Here is a 10,655-nt window from a genome sequence, read left to right on the forward strand (position 1 = left end):
TTTATAGGGAGGTTGGCCAGTCAACAGGTTACTTTATGAGTTGCTAACCCTGGTGAGCAGGAAGTTGTGTGGACCAGGAGAGGAACCCTTGGTTCAGCCTGCTGTATTTCAGAGAGAGATTGACCCTAAGTTGGAGGGTGGAGAGGACCCTGTTGTGACTCTCCGACTGACTTGTCTTCCTTGATGTCCTTTAAGCCGGAGCTGATTCGGGCTGCCGCCGTATTTCTGAGTTAGCCCACTTAAGATTGGGCCTCCCAGTTTGAGGAAGAGGTGGGCTGCTATCTACCTCTGTGAATCTGCCCTGGACCACCCCGGGAGAGAAGGAGGGCTCCGGGGAATCCGGCACATTCCAGGCGAAGGCTCCCGGGCCGCAGCCTCTGTGCCACACCCTTGGCCCGGGCCAGGTGTGCACCCTCCTCGCTGCAAGGGGGAGCGGGCGGCTGCGGGGAGCGCTTTTCCAGCCCGGTGTGTGCTGTGTGTGTTTGTCTGCCTCTGGAGGGCTGGGTCCTCCTTATTCACAGGTGAGTCACACCCTGAAACACAGGCTCTCTTCCTGTCAGGACTGAGTCAGGTAGAAGAGTCGATAAAACCACCTGATCAAGGAAAAGGAAGGCACAGCAGAGCGCAGAGTGAGAACCACCAGCCGAGGCGCCGGGCAGCGACCCCTGCAGCGGAGACAGAGACGGAGCGGCCCGGCCCCGCCATGCCTGCGCTCTGGCTGGGCTGCTGCCTCTGCTTCTCGCTCCTCCTGCCCTCAGCCCGGGCCACCTCCAGGAGGGAAGGTGAGTCGGCTTCCACGAGGAAACGTCTCAGCCCTGGGCTGAGAACCTGCCTTTCTCTGCAGACCGTGATGGCTGAACGTACCTCCGAGGATTCCCACTTTGTCCAGAACCTTGTTAGAGTTCCCTTCTCCTCCCCCATCTGGGGCTTCTCCAGAGACTGATTTTAAATGAGACTAATATGTAAAGTTGTCTGCTTTTTAAAAATAGGAAGCCAATAAGCTGTGCCAAAAGAGGGTCTTCCTTACTTTAAAAATGTTCCTTCTTGGTTTCTTTTTTCGACCAAGGGCACCCTATTTGATCAGTAATACGTTGTTATATACGTTCCTTCCCCAGCGTGTGCTTTTATTAAGAGGTTTTGGTGGGAATGTTTCCCATGACTATGAACAACACAAAGATTGCAAAGGAGCCTCTTCAATAATCCTGTAATTCATGTTTCAACTTTCAGATAGAAACATGAGCCTTAAGAGTATTAGCAATACCCTTAGCTTTTGCATCACGTTACTTTTCATAGTATTTTCATGTAATATTCATTCAACAGTCACTTATGGGGCACCTGTGTCATATATCATTTGATCTTATCTAGGGCACCTAGTTGGCTGTCATGTGTTAGACGTTAAGTTCATGTAAACAAAACTTTGTGAGAACCTAGCAACTGTTAAATGTAAGCATGTGTCAGCTATGGCAACATTTTATGGGTGTTTTCCTTGTCACCTAGGTCTATCCATATATGCCTGTATAATTGCCCTGATGTTTTATGTTTATATTACCTCCTTCACCTGATGGCATTTCAATCATTATTTCAATAGGTCCAAGGCCAGGAGCCATTTCCACACATGTGCATGCATGGATATGAGATAATGCTTACATGCACATGGAATTGTATAAACCATTCCCAATATTATTGTGCACTCTGGGTGATGCTGGCCTGAATTGGATTTGAGTGGCATGAATAATGTTTGAGCATGCGTTTGAATGCAACACTATAGTCCTTTTTGTCTAAGATAGTCTTGGAATTAACTTCCAACCTATCATCTCTGACTACCGTTTTCAAAACCATGTATAATTGCCATCAAAAAAAAAGAGTGGAGGTAACTATGTGAAATAATGAATCTATTAATTAGCCTGACTAGAATACTATTTTACTGTGTATATAGAAACATCATGTTGTATACCTTCAACATATGTAGTTTTAAAATGTGATAAATAAAAGGTTCTGAAAATGGTCATGAAGGGTAGGTTCTCTTAGGGCTGGGATAAGAAGTCTCAGCCTAATGGAAGACATCCCCAAAGTAAGAATAGTGTCTGAATATTAGAATTTAAAGGGACTGCTTATGGATCAACTACTTGGAATCTCTTGATTTGAAAAATGAGAAAATGAAAATGTGTTCCTCAAGGCCACACAGGCAGCCAGCCATTGGCAGAGATGAAACTGGTACTTGATCCAGGGGCTCTTAGACTGGAGCTTTTTGAGCCACATTATAAAAGTAATAAAGGAATAAGATACATCTTTTATACATGAGGAGTAATTATTTAAGCAATTTTCTTGTTGGCTATAGTTGAATGCATATGTGTATATTAGCATTAGGGAACAAAAATAAATATGTAGGATGCTATCAATCGTTTAATAAAATCAGGCTTAAGAGGACAGAGCTAGGACTCTCAGTTCTTAAAGACATACCAGTTTCTCGGCATCCAGCCACCCCAAGAAGTCAGAAATACCACTGAGGCTCATTTCCACTTTCCCCTTCCTCGGAGGAGATTAAGGTTTTATTCTTCCTCCTCAGAGGCCTTCATTTTGGGATTCAATGGGAATGTGAAGTTTGTTGTCAGGGTAGAACACACATGCTTTTTCATTCATGGGATGCTGGGATGTGCTAGAAGTTGAACTGAAAATATGGTACCTGCCATGTCCCAAAGTGACCATGTCTGAGTGTCCTGTGGGCTGCACATACGAGAACCTAAGGCAGTGAGGTTGCTTCCTCGTTGTTTCCTTGCAGTAGAAATTATGGCAATAGATGAAATCGGCAAGACTTTCAGGTCTGGGCTCAGCTAAAGCACAGGCTTTAGAGTCAGCCTGACCCAGCTTTACATTTTGGTTCATTCACTTACTAGTTCCTTATTAGTAACACTTGGTGTCTGCTTCTTCGTTGTTAAATGGAGGCAATGGTACTTCAACCTTGTAGAGTTTTTGAAAGGATGAACAATTACTGTAAAGTGCCTTAAAATGCCTGGAGCCACATTTCTTTAAAAAGTCCAAAGCCAACAGTACAGTATAGTGAACTCATTTGTCCAGAGATCAGGAAGACCAAGTCTCCCCTTCAGGATAGGATTGCCTGGTGTGACATAAAGTGTCATGTGGCCCCAGTGGTCTGGATCTTAGTTCACAGCAAGAGGTATGACTAGAGAAGGATTGAGAAAGAGATAAGAAAGAGACTAGAAACATAGCCACTAATATGCTTGTGAAGGGCTTTATGTGCCATGCCAGGCTGTGCAGTAGAATGGCGCCCTATAGGCAAAGAAGAGCTGTGTGAATGATTCGTAAGCAGGAATGAGTGTGACTGGATTCATGATTTAGAAAGGTCACTAAGAGGATGAAGTGGAGCTAGGGAAGCCAGATAAATGATTATTACAGTAATTCAAATGAGAGATGATGAAGGCGTTCATCATGGTAATGAAAGCAAAGAGGAAACAGATTACAGGGACATTTAGAAGGTGAAATCTGAAGAATCTGGTGATCCAATAAGTCTGCGTGTTAAGGATATGAGTACAGGAAAGTTGTGAGAAATAAGGAAGAGTCCAAGATGGATCCAAGGCTTTAGGTTTGTACGTGGTTAGACAGTGATGCCATTAAAGGATGAGGACTATAAAAGAAGGGTCAGCCCGGGCACAATGACTCATGCCCATAATCCCAGCACTTTGGGAGGCTGAAGTGAGTGGATCACTTGAGCCCAGGAGTTCGAGACCGGCCTGGGCAACATGGAGAAACCCCACCTCTAGGAGGATGAGGCAGGAGGATCACTTGAGCCTGTGAGAGTGAGGCTACAGTGAGCTGAGATTGCACCATTGCACTCCAGCCTGGGTGACAGAGTGAGACCCTATCTCAAAAACAACAACAACAAAAAAAAATTTAAAGAAACAAAATAAACACATAAATAAATAAATAAATAATAAAAAATAATAAAAGAAGGATCAGATTTGGGAACAAGGTTGGACAGTGAGTGGAGAGGAGGGAGTAAGTTCTTGTGGGGACCTGTTGAATTTGAGATGCATATAGAGATATCCAGCAGTTCCAGTGAACAGCTGGAACTATGATTTTGAAGTTTAGAAGAAAAATTTGAGACATAAATTTGGGGGCCCATAGGTAGAAAGCAAAGCCTTGACCACAGACGAGATTGCCTAGGATATGGAGGTAAAAGAAACCTCAGCACTTAAACAAGAGATAGAGGAACGATGGAGCAGAATCAGGAGGAATGAGCACTGAGGATAGAGGAGAATCAAGGAAGAAGAGGGTTTTGTTAGTCAAAGGAAGACTGTCAGCAACATGGCAGTAATAACTGGTATTCAGATATCCATATGTGTATATACAAGGAAGGAGGACTAACACATCTGGATTTAGCCGTCAGGTGAGTTTTGAAGCAATTGTTCTTCTAGAATGGCAAATTCAGAATCCACGATTATTACAGATCACTAATTTGGTTTCTCCCATGCCCTGACGCTAGAAAAAAGATGCTGTGGATAGTAGGAAGGAACCTTTGAAATGTTTATGCTCCCTTACAGATTCTGTTATTTAAATCATTGAAGTGGTATAGCATCATACATAAAAGTGCAGGCTCTGGAGTAAGACTGCCTGAGTTCAAATCCCAGGCCTATCATGTACCATTGTGGCATATTTATACTTTGGGACTTGGGCAAGCTACCTAACCTGTTACTTAGCTTCTATATCTCTAGAATAAGAATGATAAATTGATATGACCATTACACAAAAAGCACTTTGCACATTGCCTGGTAAGCACTTAATACATGTTAATAGATTACTGTTGTTATTACAACTAACTGCCCTGCCAGTACTGAATTTGGTATATTGCCTTCTGTGTTTTAAGTGGTAACATTTTTGAAGGGCCTGCTTTTTACTGTCCTTTCATCAGCCCAAGAAAGGTGCTGAGGAGCCTTCCTGCACAAGCAGAAATGAGCCTCAAGTTTTACCCAACGAAACAAGGAACCCAAAGCAGGTTGCAGTTTCAAGATTGGATCTCATATCATTACTTCTCTTTGCCTTTTTCATCCATCAGACCTCATCACATACAGATTCAGCAAATCTGATGCTTTCTAAAACGTGCTCAAATATAAGATGACCCCACAAAGATCATCTCTCATTTCCCAATGGGAAGAACTTCCCCCACATCCAAAGAAAGGATTTGGACAACTTGATTATGAAAACATTTAGCAATATACATGTAGTAGTCCAATGTCTCTTTATGTTTAATTTAGTAGGTTAATTACACAGATATGGTGAAAGTCACATAATTGATGAAATAATATACTTAGAAGGATTGATTTGTTCACTCACATTTTATGAAGTAATTGTATTCAAATTATATTCAGTCATATTCATCTCACCAGATGACTTGAGATATAGTACCGTTTGAATCTGTTTTTGATGTGGTCACTGGAAAGCACATCATTTCAAAACATTTAAAAGACAGAAAAATTATCCCTCAATGTGTATTGTGATCTTCACAGCATGATCACTCTGAAAGGCTTATATGCAACAACTTTCAGCACTCACAATTATGAAGAAATGCACCGTTATGAGAATTATTTAGATAGCTGGGCCCCTTTCTTACTGATAAGTCTCCAATACATTGATTGAGGTCATTTTAACTTAATGTATCTTCCCCAAACAATATTTTTACAATAAAGTAATTGAGAAAGTACCCTATAATATGCAAGATTTTGAAAGGACTTAAATATGATCTTTTTTTTTTCCTGAGGGATAATTTTGGAAAAATTAAAACCTCTACCTTATATTCAAGAATTGAGTTGGAGGTGGGCTGGAAATTCCCATGTGGGCTTAAATTCTGGGTGTCTAAACTGGGGCCAGTCACTAGTTCAGCCTCATTGGCCCAAGAAGCTGGGAAAGATTGTTGATTTGTGATTAATGTTTATGGGAAAGTCAGGGCATAAAGTTAAGGTGTTGAGAGAATCCTGGGAATATCTTTCCCATTTAAGTTCTTAACGGTTCAAACTTACTGACTTTTTTTTTTTTTTTTTTCTGTCCTGGAGAAATTTCTAAGGGCAAGACTTGAATCATATATTAGAGATCAGTGTAGAGGACTGGGTGCAGTGGCTCATGCCTTTAATCCCAGCGTTTTGGGAGGCCCGAGGCGGGTGGATCATTGGAGGTCAGGAGTTCAAGACCAGCTTGGCCAGCGTGGTGAAACCCTGCCTCTATTAAAAAATTAAAAAATTAGCTGGGTGTGGTGGCATGTGCCTATAATCCCAGCTACTTGGGAGGCTGAGGCAGAGGGACTGCTTGAACCTGGGAGGCAGAGATTGCAGTGACCCGAGATCATGCCACTGCACTCCAGCCTGGGCTACAGAACGGGATTCCATATCAAAAAAATAAAAAATAAAAATAAAAAAAGAGAGAGAGAGATCAGTGTAGAAATAGGAGCTCCATAGATTCTGGAATACTCTCATTTAGTCAGAAATTAAACCTAATAGGTGACTGAATCATTACTGGCCTGTGTTCTAATAGAATCCCTAGATAGGTGATGTAATGTTTGAATCATGTCCAAAGCCAAAGGCTAAGTCTTTCCTGTCTGTGAGTGACTGTATGTCTGTGTATGTAATTCCCCAACAAGCGTGTGCTTCTTTATCTTCACAACCGTGGAAACAGAAGAGAATGGTTCTTCCTCCAACACTGGTCTATGGAAGAACCTGAGTCTTTCCCTTCTCTTGTATCAGGTGAGGGGTGGAGATCAATTGGCCAAAGGTATACGGATCCTGCACTTCTTCAGGGCTTATATTTATAGAATTCTAACTGTGTCTTTTTATTTATTGTGGGGATATGTATGTCCTCATTAGAAAAGAATCAAATGGCAGCCAAATCATTTCCCACAACTAACTTAAAACTTGGACAAATCATCCAAATGCTCAGGTGCACTGATGTGGGGCGTTTCTTACAAAATATTTTATGTTTCACCATGTTTTTCTCTTATTACAGTATTGTAGAACTAAAATGAGAGTGAGCCTCAGGGGTTCTCTACAAGAGCCTCTTATTTTATACATGAGAAAAATGACACCCAGTGAGGTATTGGTCATAGGTATTGGTCATACCTGACTATTGGTCATAGCAGAACTGGGCTCCAGCATGTTTCATCCTTTTATAGATAGGAAAATTGAGGCACAGAAGAGTGACTGCCTTGACCAGGGCCAGATTTCAGTTGCTAGTTTAATGTTCTTTTTCTGAGATAATTCCTTGGCATATTTCTCAATTTTCTTTTTTTGAGATGGAGTCTTGCTCTGTCGCCCAGGCTGGAGTGCAGTGGCACCATCTTGGTTCACTGCAACCTCTGCCTCCCAGGTTTAAGCAATTCTCCTGCATCAGCTTCCCGGGTAGTTGGGACTACAGGGGTGCACCACTACGGCTGACTCATTTTTGTATTTTTAGTGGAGATGGGGTTTCACCATGTTAGCCAGGACGGTCTCGGATCTCCTGACCTCGTGATCTGCCTGCCTCAGCCTCCCAAAGTGCTGGGATTACAGGTGTGAGCCACTGTGCCCAGCCTGAATTTTCATTTAAACTAAGTTTCAAGCTTGATGGAACCTTTATCTATTGTTGAAATACCACCTGTATTTCTAAAGGAGACATCTATCTCTTCTTTTCAGAAGTCTCCATTTGTGTATGTGATTCAATACATTGGCCTTTCCTTTAAAAATATCAGAGAACAACAGGTTAAAACCAAGCACAGCTCTAGTTTGTAAGGCATTAACAAGAGAACAGATTTCAAATTACCAAGTTTCCTCTTCCCTTTGTTCCACTCTGTTGTCAGGTTATCATGCAGCTTGGAATTGACCCAAGGGCTCAGTTTAGATAGTACTGTGATAAGACTTTCTCATTTATGGATCATTGTTCTTTAATGACTGTTGACATTTTGCATCTATATATACGTAGTCATGTCCAGAGATTATTTCTCTCTCCCTGCTACAGACCATTGTAAGTTTTGGAGTCTTTCAGGAAGTGGTCAGTTTCATGGCCAGAATGTTGACCATGTAAGCTTTATACATACTTACTGCTGTTTCAAATCACTGCCCATTTTGCTCTTGATAAAAGGATACTTTTTGGTAGGGGATTCCTAGTGTTTAAAAATCATTTTTCATCCCAAATAGCCTGGCCTACTTCAGGAAGGCAGTGGATCCAACAGTAATCTGAAGCTGCTGCTATTGCCCCATCCAGGCAGTTATACCATGGTAGGAGGGGATCTTCACATTCTGAGATCCGCAGGCAGCAGGGGAGAGGCCACAGTGGACCTGCCATAGGAAGTGGTAGGTGGAGAAACAGCATATTTGTTCCACTGAGATGCAAGATACTCCCTGATGCGGTCTTCATGGTCTAGTCTCTTCTCAAAATTTTCGTTACTTCTCTTTATGGATTTATAAAGGTAGTTTGGCTCATAAGACCTCATTTAATTCATTCTTCTGACTTTAGGCAATACAGTGTTTTTGTTTTTGAGATGGAGCCTCCCTCTGTCACCCAGGCTGGAGTGCAGTGGTGCAATCTTGGCTACTGGGTTCAAGCAATTCTCCCATCTCAGCCTCCTGAGTAGCTGAGATTACAGGTGAGCACCACCACGCCCATTAATTTTTGTATTTTTAGTAGAGATGGAGTTTTTCCATGCTGGCCATCCTGGTCTCAAACTCTTGACCTCACGTGATCTGCCCACCTTGGCCTCCCAAAGTGTTGGAATTACAGATGTGAGCCACCATACCCAGCCAGCAATACAGTTTTAATTCATCTTTTTTTCTGGAAAAAAAAAAATCTGTAAGGAAGATGCTATAAACACACTCCATGCATATTTTCCCAACATTGCAAATGCACATGAATTACCATTGTTCTTTTGTGAAGACCAAGAACTATATAATGGTATGTAAGCCCACACACATACCTAAATGCTTGTATGTTTCTGAAGGGATGTAGTGATAGCGAAAAATCTGTGCCTAATCTCCTTGTACAAAAAAAGTATTGTTCACAAAAGCAATAAGGATTTAAAAAGGAAGATTTATTGTTTTTTTTTTTTAAGGAACCAATGAAACATAAATTTAAATAATTGAAAAATCATGGTTAATATATACTCTAATTATCTCCAAAAGGCATTTTAATACAAATTAGAATCTCCTTTTTAACTTTTCTTTGTTCAGACACATCATACATGATTTCTTTCCTTTTGGTCCTCTTTGCTTCAAGTATTTACCTCTAGCGTCCCTGGAATCTCTGATTCCCTTTATTTCAACTGCTTCTTAGAGGGGCATAGGATACCTTTTTCTAAGCCATGCAAGAAATGTCCAGAGAACACTGTGCTCTTCGAATAACAGTTAAATGTCCTTTCTGTGCTGGAATGCTTTTCTTTGTGGGTGACTTCACAGAAATGTATAACCCATTGTTTCTGTGGTCAGAAGAGTGTGGAGTTCCATGCAGATGGTTGCTGTCATATAGAATCTTACCACAATCACTTCCTGAGTCTGTGCTGCAGCTGAAAGCAGCTGTCTTGTGGTAGAGCCTTTGACAGTGCCAGCTGTAACTCTGATGTCCTCACTTTGCCTTCCCTTAAACCCTTGAGCTTACTCAGACTGCACCCTCAGCTTTTACCTTTGCCCTCCACTCCTTTGCTAGTCAGACAAAATGTGATGTTCCCAGTTTCCCTGTTCACTGGGACTTTCTTCCCCCTCCTCATTGTCTGCCTGGGGCTGGTGTTCCAGTGGAGTGTCAGGGGAAGACATCCCCAGGTGTGAACTCCTGATAGAGTGAGTCCTCACCAGGCTGAGTCATCTACAGTTCACATGGGCACATTCCCAAGTCTAGGTTGTGATATCATGTACTATGAACTCTCGGTGAGAGAGGTGTCTCCTCTGAAGCCATAATCATTCAAAAGGAAATGGTAGTGATCTGAGTTTCACTGACTCTTGATGACTTTGGACTATTTAGAGTTGAAAAGACTCACCCATACTTTATGATTCAAAATTGCCTGTGTGTTTAGAGAACTGAGCTCTGTCGTTCCTATCATCCTTGCACTTCTTGCTGCAGCCTTACTCACAATGCTTGGACATTTAAATGTCAACTGGTGCCATACCCTTTATTTAAATGAAACAAATGATTAGGCTCAGGAGGATATGGCATCAGTCCTCTGGCTGTGGTGGCTTAAAATGTGGCTATGAAAAATTTGCGAAAGAAGACTAAATTCAGTTAAAAGGCTTAGTGAGAGAAGCACCATTTCAGTTTTCTTATTCTAATTAGGGAACATATTGTGACATTCTCTAAAAAGATAAAACTGGGAGCAGATATTCACACATTAAACAATAAAGTTCAAGGCCAGTTTAAATGATGAAGGATTCAGATTTTGTTTTAAAATATCTGCTTCAGCCGAGAAACATATTACAACTTGGAGAGAAAAATTCCATGTAGGAGGTTTTAAAACTAGAAAAATCCTTATAAGCATTTTCATCATCACATGTAAATATAATATAATAAAAATATTCATCTTTTCATCTTGAATATCTCAGATTTGAAGAGATGGATTTTTGCAAAGTGGATCATAGCTTCTGATGCCTTTGATGTCAAACTGATAAATGACAGGTGGTATCTTGCTTTAGATT

General features: G+C 41.4%; 1 protein-coding gene across 1 annotated transcript in view; it reads left to right on the top strand.

Annotated features, from left to right (window-relative positions):
- The first annotated feature begins 338 nt into the window (after window positions 1-338).
- The window catches only part of LAMC2 (laminin, gamma 2), a 58,772-nt gene continuing 48,455 nt past the window's right edge, over window positions 339-10,655 (top strand). The window contains exon 1 of the mRNA XM_011927261.1: window positions 339-782. Coding sequence (XP_011782651.1) covers window positions 704-782 — 79 coding nt within the window. The 5' untranslated portion in view covers window positions 339-703. The remainder of the gene's footprint in view (window positions 783-10,655) is intronic.

The sequence above is a fragment of the Colobus angolensis genome, unplaced genomic scaffold (assembly GCF_000951035.1).
Source record: "Colobus angolensis palliatus isolate OR3802 unplaced genomic scaffold, Cang.pa_1.0 Scaffold702, whole genome shotgun sequence".
NCBI classification, from domain to species: domain Eukaryota; kingdom Metazoa; phylum Chordata; class Mammalia; order Primates; family Cercopithecidae; genus Colobus; species Colobus angolensis.